This window comes from Myxocyprinus asiaticus, chromosome 29, assembly GCF_019703515.2.
Source record: "Myxocyprinus asiaticus isolate MX2 ecotype Aquarium Trade chromosome 29, UBuf_Myxa_2, whole genome shotgun sequence".
NCBI lineage: Eukaryota > Metazoa > Chordata > Actinopteri > Cypriniformes > Catostomidae > Myxocyprinus > Myxocyprinus asiaticus.
The window spans coordinates 12,418,205-12,436,855 of NC_059372.1; the positions used below are offsets into that span (position 1 = coordinate 12,418,205).

Genomic DNA, 18,651 nt, shown 5'->3' on the forward strand with positions numbered 1-18,651 from the left:
CGAACCAGAAACCTTGGATTAATAGCAATGTTCGCGCAGCACTTGATGCGCGGACCTCCGCTTTTAATTCCGGGAACACGGAGGAGCATAAACAAGCCAGTTATGCCCTCTGAAAAACATAATCAGAACAGAAAATCAGAACAGCGAAACGTCAGTACAGGAACAAGATTGAAGGACAGTTCAACACCACCAACTCTAGAAGCATGTGGCAGGGAATTAACATCATCATGGACTTAAAAGGGAATAAAAACTCCGCCGTGAACACTGCTGCATCTCTCCCGGATGAGCTAAATACTTTTTATGCTCGTTTTGAGGGAAATAACACCGCCCTCACGGAGAGAGCTCTCGCGGCCGAAGCTACAGAGGTTAGTTCACTCTCCGTCTCTGTAGCGGATGTAACCCGATCCTTCTGACGGGTGAATATCTGTAAAGCCACGGGTCCAGATGGCATTCCGGGCCGCGTCATCAGAGCGTGTGCGAACCAACTGGCTGTTGTTTATAAGGACATGCTTTAAAACATCCACCATTGTGCCTGTTCCAAAGCAATCCAAAATCACTTGCTTAAATGACTGGCATCCTGTTGCTCTGACCCCCATCATCAGCAAATGCTTTGAGAGACTAATCAGAGATTACATCTGCTCTGTGCTGCCTCCATCACTGGACCCATTGCAGTTTGCTTACCGCAGCAACCGCTCCACTGATGATGCCATTGCATCTACAATACACACTGCTCTCTCCCACCTGGAAAAAAAGAATACTTATGTGAGAATGCTGTTTGTAGACTACAGCTCAGCATTCAACACCATAGTGCCCTGCAAGCTTTATGTGAAACTCCGGGCTCTGGGCTTAAACAGCTCACTGTGCAGCTGTATCCTGGACTTCCTGTCAAGCAGACGCCAGGTGGTTAGAATGGGCAGCAAAATCTCCTCATCACTGACCCTCAACACTGGAGCCCTGCAGGGCTGTGTTCTCAGCCCACTCATGTATTCCCTGTAAACACATGACTGTGTGGCAACACACAGCTCCAATGCCATCATTAAGTTTGCTGATGATACGACGGTGGTAGTTCTGATCACTGACAATGATGAAACAGCCAACAGAGAGGAGGTGCACACTCTGACACACTGGTGTCAGGAGCACAACCTCTCCCTCAACCGGAGCCATGGGCTGTTCTTACTGCTACCATCAGGCAGGCGGTATCGCAGCATCAGGACCCGAACCAGCCAACTACATGACAGCTTCTTCCCCCAAGCAATCAAGACTTTTGAACTCTTGATCTCTCATGATCAAAATACATCAGCAATGCACTTTATTAATCTTATTATCTCACACTGGACTGTCATAAATTATATTCTCTCTTAACAACACACTGGCAACTTACTATCAATGGACAGCCTGAATGTCAATTCAGTACAATACAACCTACTGTATATTTTATATATACAATATAGACTATTTTTATTTTTTTATTGTATAATGTGTATTCTATATTGTGTGTATTGTATACTGTACATTGTATGTTATTATTTGTATATTGTATTATGTGTAATTATGTGTATATTAGATTTTAATTGGGTTGTGTAAATCTGATGTTTATTGTAAATTGGTATATGTCTCATCACTGTCACGACTACTATGTTGCTCGGAACTGCACCCAAGAATTTCACACACTATTGCACTTGAGTATATGGTTGTGTGACAATAAAAGTGATTTCATTTTGATTTGATTTGATCATCCCACTGTTTTGAGCCTGTTCAGCTCAAGGTTGTTGTGACCGCACCAGATAGCCAGCTGATCAAGCTCCCGTCTGTATGCAGACTCGTCACCATCGCGGATGAGGCCGATGATCGTGGTGTCATCTGCAAACTTCAGGAGCTTGACAGTGGGGTCTTTTGCAGTGCAGTCATTTGTGTACACGGAGAAGAGCAGTGGAGAGAGTATGCATCCCTGAGGAGCACCAGTGCTAATATTGAAGGTCCCGGATGTGAGTTTCCCCAGTCTCACTAGCTGCTGCCTATCTGTCAGAAAGCTGGTGATCCATCGACAGATTGGGGTGGGCACGGAGAGCTGGGTCAGTTTGGTTGAGAGAAGGTCAGACATGATGTATTGAAGGCTGAATAGGATCCTTGCATAAGTCCCAGGTCTGTCGAGGTGTTGCAGGATATAATGCAGTCCCATATTGACAGCATCACCCACAGACCTTTTTGCTCAGTAAGCAAACTGAAGGGGGTCCAGCAGGGGTCCAGTGATGTCCTTAAGGTAGGCCAAAACCAGTCTCTCAAACAGCTTCATGACCACAGACGTGAGAGTGACAGGAGCGACAAGTCCTGTGATTGTGTGTTTTTTGGGGACCGGAATGATGATGGAGCGTTTGAAGCAGCAGGGAACTTCACACTGCTCTAGTAATCTATTGAAGATCTATGTGAAGATTAGGGCCAGTCGGTCAACGCAGACTTTCAGACAGACAGGTGAAACACCATCTGGCCCTGAAGCTTTCCTAGTCTTTTGTTTCCGAAAGACCCGGCACACATCCTCCTCACAGATCATAAGTGCAGATTGAGTAGCAGGAGGGGGGAGGAGGGGGGTTCCAGGAGGTGTTGCTGTGTGTGTGTGAAGTGAAGATCAGAGCGGGGGAGGGGTGTGAGACTGGAATTTTCAAACCTGCAGTAAAACACATTCAGTTCATTAGCCATTAGTTGACACTCTACCGAGCAAGGGGCAGGTGTCTTGTACTTGGTGATATTTTTTAGGCCTTTCCACACAGATGCAGGATCATTGGCTTAAAACTGGTTTTTCAGCTTTTTAGAGTAGCTTCTTTTAGCTACTGTGTGTTCCTGGCCTGGTTGTACAATGTTTTATTCCCACTTCTGTAAGCATTCTCTTTGGCATGACGAAGCTGTCTGAGTTTTCCTGCAAACCATGGTTTATCGTTATTGAATGATAAAAATGTCCTAGTAGGGGTGCACATATCCTCACAGAAACTGATATATGATGTCACAGTATCTGTGAGCTCGTCCAGGTCTGTGGCTGCAGCCTCAAAAACACTTCAATCAGTGCAGTCAAAGCAGGCTTGTAGTTCCAGCTCTGCTTCATTGGTCCATCCCTTTACAGACCTTACTACAGGCTTAGCTGATTTTAGTTTCTGCTTGTAGGCTGGAAGAAGATGAACCAGACAGTGATCAGAGAGTCCTAAAGCTGCACATGGGACAGAGCGAAATGCATCCTTTACAGTAGTGTAGCAGTGGTCCAGTATATTTCTTTCTCTGCTGGGGCATATGATGTGTTGTTTGTATTTTGGCAGTTCATGGGTAAGGTTAGCTTTATTAAAATCACCCAGAATAATGATAAGAGAGTCCGGATGTTGTTGCTCCGTGTCTTTGATGTGATCAGCCAGCTGTTGCAACGCTGCATTCACACACGCTTGTGGCGGGATATAAACACTCATCAGAATGAACAAGGAAAACTCCTGCAGTGGGTAGAAAGGCTTACAGTTGATGAATAGCACCTGCAAATTAGGACAGCACATCTTCTTCAATGCTGTTACATCTTTACACAAACTTTCGTTGATGTAAAAGCATGTTCCACCATCTCTCGTTTTCCCCGATAACTGCTTGATGCGATCCGCTCTGAACAGCTGGAAGGCCGGCAGATGTAATGCGCTGTCCAGGATGGCTTCTTTCAGTCAGGTTTCCATGAAACACAGAGCAGCGAAGTTAGAAATGTCCTTATTTGTTTGAGTGAGCAGAAGCAGTTCATCCGTTTTGTTGGCGAGAGAGCGGACATTCGCTAGATGAATACTCGGCAGCGGAGTCCTAAAGCCACGTTGACGAAGCTTCACAAGCACGCCAGCTCTCTTCCCTCGCGTGCGTTTTTTTGGATCACTTGTAGAGCACCACTGCGCTTCCAACTAAGATGGCTAGTAAAACATCAGAATAATCAAACACTGGCAAAAAATGATCAGAAATGCTCTGCCGAATATTTAGCAGTTCATCCCTGGTGAAACTGATCGGGGAGGTGACAAAAAACATGATAAAAAAAACAAAAGTAACAAAAACGCTAGAGAGCTCCACACCGAAGCAGCCATCTGTGGCGCCATCTTGAGATTTATCAGTACATGCTGTATTATAGATTTACATGTGTCTCTTTTGATATTTATTTTATAAACACTGTTTTCACAGTACCAGGTCAACCTCAATATTATGAAGAACCAACTCAAGATAACAGTTTCAAACCATTTGTCTTAATACTGCTTTTTGTGTGTTTCAGCACTGGGACGTATTTAAAGTGATCACGGAGATCTTCATCCTGGTACCTGCTCTGGTCGGGCTCAAGGGAAACCTGGAGATGACTCTAGCGTCTCGACTCTCTACTGCTGTATGTAAAAACATTAAAAAATAAAAACAAAGAAAAAAGCAGATTGGTACAGTAATGTACAGTGACTAAAAATGTATTTGTACATTTATGTCACACTTTAAATGTACTGTATGAATGTCATTGCATTATATAATAAAATATCAAAGAAAGTGGCATTTATTTTAAAGAAAGGTATCTCAAGCACACTTTTCATGCCATCAATTTCACAAAAAGAAATTTGTTTGGTTTGACATGCTAAAACAATAGCTATACCAGTCAAAATGAATACAGAAAGAATCTCTAGAGTTTACTCAGAATGGTGCCAAAAACAAAAAACATCTAGTGAGCTGCAGTTCTGCGGACGGAAACACCTTGTTGATGAGAAAGTTCACCAGAGAATTGCCATACTGGTTCGGGGTGAGTGAAAGGCTGCAGTAACTCAGATAACCACTCTGTACAATTGTAGTAAGCAGAATAGCATCTCAGAATGCAGAACATGTCAAACCGTGAGGCGGATGGGCTACAACGGCAGAAGACCACGTTGGGTACTTAATTAGGACCATAGTGTTCCTAATAAAGTGCTCAGTGAGTGTCTATTAAAAATGACCTAGACACCAATTGGTTAATTGCAAAAATAGCTCAGAAAAGTGAAGTTAGTTCTGAGAAAAGCTCTAGCATCATTTGTTTGAAGATGCCAGTTGATTTGATAGTTTGTTATCTAATGACAATGTCTTTCAGACATTTTTAAGCATGGCATACACACTACTTATTATCTATATCAATCGGTAACCATGGCGTTTAAAGGCCTAGGTATTATCAAATGTGCCTCAATGATTAAATTAAGATGTTTCAAGCTGTAACCTGCTTCACTGCTTTTGTTGGCTCTTTCGCAGGCTAACACCGGACAGATGGACGACACCAAACAGCAGTGGATGATGGTGACCTGTAATCTTGCTCTTATTCAGGTGGGTGAGTCTCAAACACAAAGGGCCCAATGGATTGGGAATCACTATTGATATTTTTGTGTAATCCACAGGAAACAGGCTTAAAGTAGTAGCTGTCAAAGTGAAAATATATAGGTTACAAACATGAATTAAAATCATTAAACAAATGTAAAGGAATATGTGCAATTACTGTATAAGACTTCATGTTGAAGGAAACTTTAAAAACCATGAATAGTGTCTTGAATACCAATGAGTACTCATTATAAAAAATTATTTTTAATCTCCTTTAATTATGAATGAAAATGATCTGCTCTGATGAGCTGCTGTGATTGCCAAGTTGGTTCTCTGCGCACTATGAATGTTAGGCCCTGTGCTTTCCCCCTCAGGTTCAGGCTACTGTAGTGGGCTTCCTGGCAGCTCTTGCAGCTGTGGCTCTTGGTGCTGTGTCCAGAGGAAGTGTTGAACTGGACCAAGCCGCTGTGCTGTGTGCTAGCAGCGTTACCACTGCGTTTGTGGCAGCACTGTCTTTAGGTACACCGCTCTCTTTATCATTTAAAGTCAACATGAAATTGACTCTATTTTCTTTCTTAAACACCCCATGAAGTCAAAATTAGAGTTTTGTTTTTCAGATCATGTGTGTTGGCTTTAAGGCCAACTCTATGCAAATGTAGCAGTGGTAGCTCAGCGGTTAAGGCTCTGGGTTACTGATCAGAAGGTCGGGGGTTCAAGCCCCAGCACCGCCAAGATGCCACTGTTGGGCCCTTGAGCAAGGCCCTTGACCCTATCTGCTCCAGGGGCGCTGTATCATGGCTGACCCTGCACTCTGACCCCAGCCTAGCTGGGATATGTGAAAAAAGAAGAATTTCACTGTATATGTGCAAATGTATAATGTGTGATAAATAAAGAAAATTATAATTATTATTATAAATGTACTCCTGTACATTGACAGAACACTCTTATATATGCAGATATACTGTACACATTTAAAATGTACAGTCTCTCTTCCGGGAAAACCGACCAAAATATTGATGACTCATCTTGCACTACACAGATTTTTGTCCACATTTTTTTTCCAAAATAAAAAAGAATTCAGAACTCCAAATGCACAACTAAATTTGGTAAAATTGTGCATGTCCAGAATTCAAATGAACAAATTTCAGATTTAAGTTATTGTTTTAGCTCGATAGATTTCATAAATTGTTCTCATAATCGTTCGTTAAAATGTAACTTTCTTAAAAATGTTCTTTTTCTTAAAAAAAAATATCTTTTTCTGCTGAAAAACCTCATGGACAGGGTAAAATAACATGTAATAAATAAAATGACAATTCACTTTTACAAAGGATCAAATCAAGTCTTGCTCTATAATATTTTGTTGCATGTTGTACTCTATATGCACTCTCACAGAATACTTTTGGAACATAGTTATCGACACAACGGAAATAACAACCTTTTGTTTTCATTGTGCTTATATTTTTAAAGAATTGTTTTAAAACCTTTAAATGCCCAAAAATCAGGACCATCTAGGATAATGCATCATAATCTTTCAGTCTTTGTGTCTTTCATATACCTAACATGACCCCTGAAATCCAGTAATCAGTTCTACTGGTCTTTATTCTCTGTCTGCAGGTCTGATTATGATTGGTGTGATCATTGGCTCCAGGAAGGTGGGCATCAACCCTGATAATGTGGCTACACCGATAGCCGCCAGTCTGGGAGATCTCATCACTCTGTCTTTACTGGCTGGAGTCAGCAGCACTCTGTTCCAGTACAGAGGTGTGAGAGCATATAGTCATTTAGTCTTCTTGATATTACCTAATAATTGCAAGTTTTTATGCATGAAAATACATATTGTTGCTTATGTTACAAAGCAGGTTGATATCTATCAACAACCTTAAAGAAATAGTTCACCCAAAAATGTAAATTATGTGGAAATTTACTCACCCTCATGTTGTTCCAAACCTGTATGACTTTCTGTGGAACACACACGGATGTTTGGCAGAATGACAGCATCAGTCACCATTTTTGTTATTTGTGTCTCTAAAGACTACATGCTACATGAGTGAGCTGTTCAAAGCATCAAATACTGCTTAACAGGAAGCATTAGACATTTCCCCTTATTTAACACATGCATACACAATGAAAAATACTGGTGGAGCCTATATTTTTAACTGTTGTGAGAATATGGTACTGTTGTTACATCAAGGTCCCAGAAGAGGGCAGTAGATAAGTACTAAAAAGATATTGGTGATTTGCATTACATACATGGTTTCTGTGATTAGACACCGAGTGAAATCAAAGAAAGATACAGTAGTGGGAATCTCCTCCCCTAGGGAAAGTCCTCTTGCTGTTTTGTTTAAAAACACTAAAATTCCAGAGAGGAAGTTGTTACATGTACAAAGTGCTTAATTAGAATCCTTAAAACCCTAGATTTTCTAAATGTACTTCTGTATGATTTAATGGGATAAAAAAAAAAAAAAAAAAAAAAAAAAAAACCTTGTGTCATCATTTACTCACCCTCATATTGTTCAAAACCTCTATGACTTTCTACGATGGAACACAAAAGGAGATTTAATGCAAAATTTGAGCTTTTATTGTTTACTTTCATTGCATGGAATAAAGATGCAATGAAAGTGAATGTTGACCGAGATTAACATTCAGCCTAACATCTCCTTTTATGTTATGGAAAAAAATAGTCCTTTGGGTTTTGGAACAACATGAGGGTGAATAAATTATGATATAATTTTCATTTTTGGGTGAAATAACCCTTTTTATGTCCCTTTTGAGTGAAATAACCCTTTTAAGTTTCACAGGTGGCATCAGTATAATGTAAAATGTTTGTGTATGTTCAGATGTATGGTACTTGTCCCCTCTGGTGTGTGGCTTCTTCCTTCTACTCATTCCTTTCTGGGTGGTCATCGCCAGACGCAGTCCTCAGATTAAAGAGGTGCTCAAGTCCGGCTGGCAGCCTGTATTAGTGGCCATGTCCATCAGCAGGTACAAAGACATCAGAATAAAACATCAAATAAGCATGATCAGATTGAAATTTAAAATATATTTTGTGCCTGTAATCAGATTTACTCAGGGTTTTCACAGTCATGGAAAACCTGGAAATATCAGGGAATTTTAATGTATCTGAGAAAGTCATAGTTATGAATAATAATAATATATATATATATATATATATATATATATATATATATATATATATATACACACACACATACTTTGTGTGTATATATACACTACCGGTCAAAAGTTTTGAAACACGACTGAAATGTTTCTCATGATATTAAAAATCTTTTGATCTGAAGGCGTTTGCTTAAATGTTTGAAATTAGTTTTGTAGAAAAAAATATAATTGTGCAACCATATTAATTAATTTCATTATAAAACTAAAATGTAATAAAAAAAACTTGATGACAGAATACATGCTGTAAAATGTAATTTGTAATGTATTCCGTTAGATTACTCAAGGTCAGTAACGTATTCTAAATACTTTGGATTACTTCTTCAGCACTGGTAGATTTTTTCACTTGTTTTGACTATAAAAACTCTGCCAGTACAGTAAGACAAAATACACGTTAAAAATACATTCTCTGAAAAACCTAAATATCTTATGCAGTGTTGTTTCTAAAACAAGATAAATCAGTTTGAACTTGTTTTAAGGATTTTTAAATATTTTTACAGGAAAACAATACAAAAATTATCATCAAGAATACGATTTTTGCCCTAATATCAAAGAAATTATGATCCAACGTGAATTTTCCTGATTAAAAAAAAATATATATATATATATATATATATGATCGTGCCTGGTAACATGTGCATGTAAAATGGCTAGAAATAGCATTTTAGCTTAGCGTAAAGCTTACAATTTACACAAGGTTTATTTCTATTTCTTCTGCTCCAAACTTACTTCAAACGTACTTCTCTGTCTGCTCGTGTGAATGTAACACATCATAAGAAAGTGTTTCACCGCTGTTCAAATGCACTTTGGATCGCATCATTTATATGTATAAATGTTTTTCATCTGAAAGGACTAAATATTAAATGAAACAAATGACAATAAAATGCAAAGTAATCTCTTCAGTAATCAAAATACTTTTTGAATGTAACTGTATTCTAATTACCAATGATTTAAATTGTAACTGTAGTGGAATACAGTTACTCATATTTTGTATTTTAAATCCGTAATCCCGTTACATGTATTTCGTTACTCCCCAACCCATATATATGGATATTTTTTTATTATTAATGTCACTATAATAATATAGCAATATAATTTTTCTAGTTATAATCTTCTGTAAATGTTTCAAATAAGAGTCCAATATCTATAATATTACTTGTCCAGTAATCATTAATGACTGGAAAAGTCATGGAAATTCATTTGTCTAAAGATGTGGGAACCCTGTTGGCTAGATTTGAGTTTTATTCAGTTGTGAATAATTCAGAAAATCAAAAACTGTAATTTTTTCTGTTTGTACACTGTTTATAAAGAGACTTGATTAGACATTACTCATTCAAGATGTGAGTTTAATTATGTTATATAACAACGATTGATAATAATTTGATATGACTGTGAATTTTATTTTAATGAGTCTTTTCCCTATTTAAGTTTTGGAGGTCTTATTCTTGATAAGACTGTGAGCGATCCGAACTTTGAAGGAATGGCTGTCTTCACGCCTGTCATAAATGGTGAGTAAATGTCAAGGACAAAACATTTCTTTAATATTCATATTTAAATTAAATACTTTATGCCAAATGTACAGAGCATGTTAAAGCTACTTATAATTTAGAGAAGTTAAACTACAGTTAAGTTACCCATTTGACAATACAAAATACAAGCTACTTATAAAAATGTAGCAAAATATACTGAAGCTATTTAAAGGGATAGTTCACACAAAATGAAAATTCTCTGATGATTTACTCTTCCATCATGCCATCCCAGATGTTTGTGACTTTCTTCTGCAGAACACAAATGAAGATTTTTTGAAAAATATTTCAGCTCTGTAGGTCCTCACAATGCAAGTGGATGGGTACCAAAATTTTAAAGCTCCAAAAGGACATAAAAGCAGCAAAACAGTAATCCATAAGACTCCAGTGGTTAAATCCATGTCTTCTGAAGCGATATGACAAGTGTGAGTAAGAAACGGATCAATATTTTAGTCCTTTTTTACTAATAATCTCCACTTTCACATTCTTATTCTTGTGTTTTTATATAGAAGAATGCAAATCACAACCTACTGGGCAGGGAGGAGAATTTATAGTAAAAAAGAACTTAAATACTGATCTGTTTCTCACCCACACCTATCATATTGCTTCAGAAGACATGGATTATCCACTAGAGTTTTATGGATTACTTTTAAGCTGCCTTTATGTGCTTTTTGGAGCTTTAGTTTTGGTCACCATTCACTTGCATTGTGAGGACCTAAAGAACTGAGATATTCTTCAAAATATCTTCTTATCTGGGATGGCATGACGGTGAGTAAATGATGAGAGAATAAAAAAATAAAAAAAGCATTTTTGTAGCACTTTGCCCCACTACACCGCTATTCATTGGAAAAAGTAGCTTTTTACTAGAAAAGCTACAGTATGTTATACTGAAACAGCTGAACTACTGTCACGCTACTGAAAAGTGTAAGAACATTAGTGTCACTACTTCTAGTTAGTCACTCCTCAACAGTGGTACAATATAACAGTTTGCCTGAAAAACAAGTTTAGAATTTTGCTTAAGCCTTTCTCTCTCCAACTTCTAATCACATTAAAATAGATCACATATCTCATACTCCGTGTTTTGAGTTACTGCTCAGCTTGTTAACTTAGGACGGCGATCTGACTCTGCTGCCAAAATGAAACCTTTTTCATTCCAAATCGTCCCAATAAATCAGGGCACTGGTTCTTTGTTTGCGACTTTCTATTGTACATTAAATAATTAGAGTATTTTGATGGGAGTATAAGTAATAGACTTAAAAACCCCAATTGAGGCTGTCAATGGCAGAGTTTGTTGGTTTCACGTAAAATATCACTTGTGGTGATTTGTGATCTTCTGCAATCTGTTTTTGATTTCCTCTCTCTGGTCCCATTCCTATCCAGCTGCACATGTGCACTACCAGTGTTCTGTCCCTCTCAAACGATGGCTCAATCCGACGCAAGAATATGTTGCCAGAAATTGCATGCTTCCAAATGGGAATCGAGTGCGTAAAAGTTTGTATAAACTGTTTAATCCAGTAATAAAGGGGTGATTCTCATGAAACCTGTCAGTTAAATGTCATATTTAACCCTAAATCAATGCAAACAATATTAAATTCAATTAAAATGAAGCCTACATTTAGGATAAGTAAGCCTACATTAAGATATTTTTGCATTGTGACATTATTTTCAGGACACTTAAAGCAATAGTAAATCATCATTTACTCACCTGCATGCCATCCCAGATGTGTACGGTTTTCCTTGTTCTGCAGAACACAAAGATTTTTAGAAGAATATGTCTGCTCTGTAGGTCCATACAATGCACGTGAATGGTGGCCAAAACGTTGAAGCTCCAAAAAGCACATAAAGGCAGCATAAAAGTAATCCGTACGACTTGAGTGGTTTAATCCATGTTTTCTGAAAGGATCCAATTGGTTTTGGTTGAGAACAGACCAAAATATAACTCCTTTTTCACTATAAATCTTGACATCAGCAGTCTCCTTGGTGATCATGATTTCAAGCTTGATTACACTTCCTAGCGCCATCTAGCGCTCTGCGCATGGTCAAGCACTAGGAAGTGTAATCAAGCTGGAAATCACGATTGTGCCTAGAGACTGCAATGGCAAGATGTACAGTGAAAAAGGAGTTATATTTTGGTCTGTTCTCACCCAAAACGGATTAGATCGCTTCAGAAGACATGGATTAAACCACCTATAATGCTCATTACCATAACAGTCTTTTTTTTACTGTATTACAGTAAAAAAAATTCTGTTGTACAATTTTTATTTTCATTGAAATTAGTGAAAATGGAAAGCAGTACTAAGCGAGTGCTATTATGATGTATACATTTTAAATGTTTAATTTTGTCACGTTCTGATAATAAGAATATCATAATGACCATCTTTTACCATGTTGCAATAATGAAAATTGGGGGTGCATAATTGTCATGAAAATAATGTCATTTTCTATATCCAAAATCTAATTTCTTATTTGTTACTTTTAATTTTGGAATAAAATAGGATCAGGACATTTTTTGACAGGTTTTGTGAGAATCACCCAAGAGTGCAGTAACTGATTTCTCTGCAGTAAACTCCTATGACGTCTTCTATGGCTATTTGTCTGGATCTGGAACAATGCAGACTATTTTTCCAGCTTAGTCCCAGACAAACTGCTCTTAATGAGGAACACAAGGTGGCAGTGATTCAGGAAGACTAATTTGATATCTCATTAACTGGTTCGATATTCATGTGAAGGAATGCCCTCCTGCTGTAATACAAAACTGTCATTTGGCATTTTCACATTATACGCTCAAGCTGAAGTGTGGAAAGGCTATTAATTGCACACATAATACTTTGATGGTGGCGAAATGTGCTGAAAAATATACATTTATGTCAGTGTGCATATTCTCCTACCTAGACGCATGCCATTGACATGAATAGTTTATACGTTCCATTTTTTTCTGAAATGAGTGAATATGAGAATTGTAATGGTGTAGTGATTGGAAAGCTCTAACATTCTTTCCTCTTTATTTTCAGGTGTGGGGGGAAATCTGGTGGCCATCCAGGCGAGTCGGATCTCCACCTACCTTCATTTCTGGAGTGTCCCTGGAGTGCTGCCCTATAAGATGAGACAGCACTGGCCCAATCCCTGTGTCACATTCTTCTCCTCTGGTGAGGTCACTTCTAATCTATTTGTGTGCCTAACATGAATTCTCTCACTCCTTTGGGTCCTTGAGATAAAGTCCCTAATTTTGATCATTCTCAGTCATATAATTAAATGAGGCCCTTTCACCTGTGTTGTTTTTCTCCAGGAGTGAACTCCAAGTCAGCCCGGGTGCTGTTCCTCCTGGTGGTACCGGGTCACCTGTTGTTTCTCTTTGCCATTAATATGCTACAAGGTGGTCACACTGCCATCACGCCAGCCTTTACCTGCTGCTACCTGGGCGCTGCTCTACTTCAGGTGAGTCCTACGTTTTTTGAAAAATAGTTAACTTTGATTCTAACCCAGCACCAAGTTTAAATATATACTGACTCAACATGAGCTGTTTACATGGGAAAATGTGAAACAAGCACTGTTATGTACATATTCACACTGATTGTTTCACATAGTAGCTCCATTTGCCAAGGACAAATAGGCAGTTGACAAATTTAACTGTAGTGTAATCAAAGAAAAAAGTCTATATTATTTTTCCATTTACTTCAAAAAAAGAAAAAGGTCAATATTTTTTTTTTTTTCCCATTTAAAAAAAACAAAACAAAAAAAAGGCCAATATATACAGTGCATCCGGAAAGTATTCACAGCGCTTCACTTTTTCCACATTTTGTCATGTTACAGCCTTATTACAAAATGGATTAAATTCATTATTTTCCTCAAAATTCTACAAACAATACCCCATAATGACAATGTGAAAGAAGTTTGTTTGAAATATTTGCACATTTATTAAAAAAATAAATAAATAAATAAATAAAAAAGATAACATGTACATAAGCATTCACAGCCTTTGCCATGACACTCAAAATTGAGCTCAGGTGCATCCTGTTTCCACTGATCATCCTTGAGATGTTTCTACAACTTGGAGTCCACCTGTGGTAAATTCAGTTGATTGGACATGATTTGGAAAGGCACACACCTGTCTATATAAGGTCCCACTGTTAACAGTGCATGTCAGAGCACAAACCAAGCCATGAAGTCCAAGGAATTGTATGTAGACCTCCGAGACAGGATTGTATCGAGGCACAGATCTGGGGAAGGGTACAGAAAAATTTCTGCAGCATTGAAGGTCCCAATGGGCACAGTGGCCTCCATCATCCGTAAATGGAAGAAGTTTGGAACCACCAGGACTCTTCCTAGAGCTGGCCGCCCGGCCAAACTGAGCGATCGGGGGAGAAGGGCCTTAGTCAGGGAGGTGACCAAGAACCCGATGATCACTCTGACAGAGCTTCAGCATTTCTCTGTGGACAGAGGAGAACCTTCCAGAAGAACAACCATCTCTGCAGCACTCCACCAATCAGGCCTGTATGGTAGAGTGGCCAGACGGAAGCCACTCCTCAGTAAAAGGCACATGACAGCCCGCCTGGAATTTGCCAAAAGGCACCTGAAGGACTCTCAGACCATGAGAAATAAAGATTGAACTCATTGGCCTGAATGGCAAGCATCATGTCTGGAGGAAACCAGGCACCGCTCATCACCTGGCCAATACCATCCCTACAGTGAAGCATGGTGGTGGCAGCATCATGCTGTGGGGATGTTTTTCAGCGGCAGGAACTGGGAGATTAGTCAGGATCGAGGGAAAGATGAATGCAGCAATGTACAGAGACATCCTTGATGAAAACCTGCTCCAGAGTGCTCTGGACCTCAGACTGGGGCGAAGGTTCGTCTTCCAACAGGACAACGACCCTAAGCACACAGCCAAGATAACAAAGGAGTGGCTCCGGGACAACTCTGTGAATGTCCTTGAGTGGCCCAGCCAGAGACCAGACTTGAACCCGATTGAACATCTCTGGAGAGATCTGAAAATGGCTGTGCACCGACGCTCCCCATCCAACCTGATGGAGCTTGAGAGGTCCTGCAAAGAAGAATAGGAGAAACTGCCCAAAAATAGGTGTGCCAAGCTTGTAGCATCATACTCAAAAAGACTTGAGGCTGTAATTGGTGCCAAAGGTGCTTCAACAAAGTATTGAGCAAAGGCTGTGAGTACTTATGTACATGTGATTTGTTTCGTTTTTTATTTTTAATAAATTTGCAAAGATTTCAAACAAACTTCTTTCACATTGACATTATGGGGTATTGTTTGTAGAATTTTGAGGAAAATAATGAATTTAATCCATTTTGGAATAAGGCTGTAACATAACAAAATGTTGACAAAGTGAAGCGCTATGAATACTTTCCGGATGCACTGTATAAATATATATATTTTTTCATTTACAAAAAAAAAAAAAAAAAAAAAAAAAAGGCCAATATTAAGATTTTCATTGCTTGTCTGGACAGAAAAAAAAGATTATTCATATAAAAATAAAATTATCAATTCAAATGGAGTTTTTCCAAGTAAATTTCAAGTCAAATTTAGAAATTGTTCTGCAGTATGACTTAAATAATTAATGTGGATCTAAATACAATTAAATATATTAAATTGGGGTCTATTTTTTAAATATGACTTGACATAAACGTACATATTACCTTCAAGACGTAAAAAAGTTGAAACAATTTTGTCACTTTGTCAGCAATTATTGAGGATGTTTATTTTATTCTATTTTTTTTTTTATATATATATATACATTTTTAAATAGGCAGTCTTTGGGGATTCTTGAAAAAATTGCTAACCGAAAAAATTATGCTTAGACGTTAATAACACGATTCGTTTTACCTCCTACTATTACTTAAATTTGTACGTATGTGTGAAACTACATCCATGTTTTTCAGTCCTAAAATGTGACATCTCTACACAAGCGATTTTCAGTATTAATAAGTTAAAGCTTTACTTGAATGCTAAATTATGCAATGCTAACTGTTTGCAAGATTGTCAAAACCACTTCATAGCTTAAAACTAGGAATGCACCGATGTATCGGCTGACGATATTTGTCGGACAATATTTGACCAAATTAAAACCATGGGCATATCGTTTATAAGCATGAAAACGCTGATATGAAAAACTGATGAAGAACTCGGGGAATTTTAATGCAAAATCCACAAATAATAATAGCCACAATATGTAAAAGGGTTGGCACTCCTAAGAACATGTAATATTTCATTTTTATTCATTCTCAATCTCACGTTAATGTGGAAAAACAGCCATAAACATATGTGACAGTTGTGAATGCAACACTTACCCATAGGCTACATGGTAAGGGAAACCATTAAAAATGCTTTGAAACCAGCAGACTTTGACTTCTGAGACATCGGTATGATATCCATTAATGCTGCACGATTGATTGAATTCAAATTTAAAAATCGCAATTTGGCCTTGCTAAACCAATTACTAAACATTAAAAGGCTGCTTTTTGGGGGCCTGGGTAGCTCAGTGAGTAATGACGCTGACTAACACCCCTGGAGTCGCGAGTTCAAATCCAGGGCATGCTGAGTGACTCAAGCCAGGACTCCTAAGCAACAAAATTGGCCCGGTTGCTAGGGAGGGTAGAGTCACATGGGGTAACCTCCTTGTGGTCGCTATAATGTTGTTCTCGCTCTCGGTGGGGTGCTTGGCGAGTTGTGCGTGGATGCTGTGGAGAATAGAGTGAAGCCTCCACACATGCTATGTCTCCGCGGTAACACGCTCAACAAGCCACGTGATAAGATGCGTGGATTGACTGTCTCAGACGCAGAGGCAACTGAGATTCGTCCTCCGCCACCCGGATTGAGGCGAGTCACTATGCCACCACGAGGGCTTAGAGCGCATTGGGAATTGGGCATTCCAAATTGGGGAGAAAAACAACCCAAATATTGAGAGCCCAAATATTTTTTGCATGTAAAATAATTTGTTTTTAATCATGAGTTTTCCCTCACAGGTCGGGATCCTTATTTATACGGCTGACTTGATTGTGCGTTTGGTGTGGAGGAAAGGACTGGACCCTGATAACTTCTCCATCCCATACCTGACTGCACTGGGTGACCTGTTAGGCACGGGGTTCCTGGCCCTGTGTTTCCATCTGGTCATGTCAGTGAAGGGGCTTGGCCTGTAAGATGCCAGGCCTCCTCCACCCACTCCCAGCTATATCTCTGGAGCCTCTGCCGCCCAGGCTGGCTGCAGTGGCTTTAGAGATGCAAACTTGTCTAAGGGAAGCTGAGCTTGGTTTGGACAGAATATAAGCCACCTTTCCTATGTAATAACAGGATGGGTTGAATGGAAAGATACAGTTTTGATTAATGACAGGTATGGACTACTACCTGACAGTCTGTATACAGTTTTACATGAGCTCTAGGTGTGTTGTCCAGTTGCCACAATGCTGCTTTCATACATATTTCACATGATTACTGACCACAAATGGTCAATCTGATTTTTTATGTGCTATGTATACATTGAATTTGAAGTTTACAAGATGTAAGGACCCTGAAGGATTTTTAATTGTTTTGAAGTATCTCTTAAAATTAGGATCTATTTTAATGTACATGGTAAAGTCACAAAACTTTGTTGGAGGTCATTCCTTTGTGTTAGTATATGCATATTAGGTCATTATTACCGCTCGACATTTCTACTGGATTATGAAAATATGGTTTATTTAGATGCTGTGGTCAGTGTGCCTCTAAGGTTCTAATATTTTGCATTTGCAATGGTTCTTTTTCTGAAATACCATATTTTAAATAAAGACAAAATAACCATAATATACAGTACTGTGCAAAAGTCTTAGGCACATAAGGTGTTTCACAAAAACATTTGTCATAAGATGATTATTTATATCTTCAGCTTTAGTGCGTCAATAGGAAAAATAAATTTTAGACTCGCAAACATTACTTTTGCAAATAGAAAAGATTAGAATAGAAGAACGGCACTCTGCAAGAGATGGCATTGCCCCTACAGAACATCGAGTCAGTTTGAGATTACATACAGAGACAGCAGCAATTGAGACAGCCTAAACAGATAGAAGAACTGTGGTGAATTCTCCAAGAAGCTTGGAACATCCTATCTGCCAACAACCAAGAAAAACTGTGTCCAGGTATAACTAGGAGAATTGGTGCTGTTTTAAAGGCAAAGGTGGTCACACCAAATATTGATTTAGCTTTATGTTTACTGGACTTTGTATGATGTTAATTGATAAATGAAAACTATTTATGGCATTATTTTTTGAAGACATCCTCACTATGCAACATTTTTCACAAGTAACTAAAACATTTGTACAGTACTGTGTATATATATATATATATAAAATTTAAAAAAAGATAAAAATATTAAAAATTATATGTATTTTATATACACTTTAATATAAAAATAAAAGGAATAATGCACCCTAAAAAATGAAAAATCTGTCATCAAATGCATCAATTGAAAAATGTCCTTACAACTCATGTACTATAGTTTTTCCGATATCATTTAATAGGTTTGGATGAGAAACAGATCAAAATTTAAATAATTATTCATTGAAAATCTAGAAACTGCTCTAGCTTTCTTTGGTGCAATTAAAGTAACAACATTCTTTTGAGTTTGATATTTTTGGGGGTGGGGTGGGGGGTGAT

The 18,651-nt window shown here is 38.2% G+C and overlaps 1 protein-coding gene across 4 annotated transcripts in view; it reads left to right on the plus strand.

The window, feature by feature from the left end:
- LOC127419909 (solute carrier family 41 member 3-like) overlaps positions 1-18,611 on the plus strand; it is a 42,345-nt gene extending 23,734 nt beyond the window's left edge. For all 4 annotated transcript variants that reach the window (XM_051661725.1, XM_051661727.1, XM_051661726.1 and 1 more), the window contains 9 exons: positions 4,268-4,375; positions 5,248-5,319; positions 5,685-5,829; positions 6,925-7,071; positions 8,148-8,292; positions 9,913-9,992; positions 13,022-13,156; positions 13,297-13,445; positions 16,989-18,611. In XM_051661725.1, the coding sequence (XP_051517685.1) occupies positions 4,268-4,375; positions 5,248-5,319; positions 5,685-5,829; positions 6,925-7,071; positions 8,148-8,292; positions 9,913-9,992; positions 13,022-13,156; positions 13,297-13,445; positions 16,989-17,162 (1,155 nt within the window). In that variant the 3' untranslated portion in view covers positions 17,163-18,611. The remainder of the gene's footprint in view (positions 1-4,267; positions 4,376-5,247; positions 5,320-5,684; positions 5,830-6,924; positions 7,072-8,147; positions 8,293-9,912; positions 9,993-13,021; positions 13,157-13,296; positions 13,446-16,988) is intronic.
- Positions 18,612-18,651: the final 40 nt, after the last annotated feature.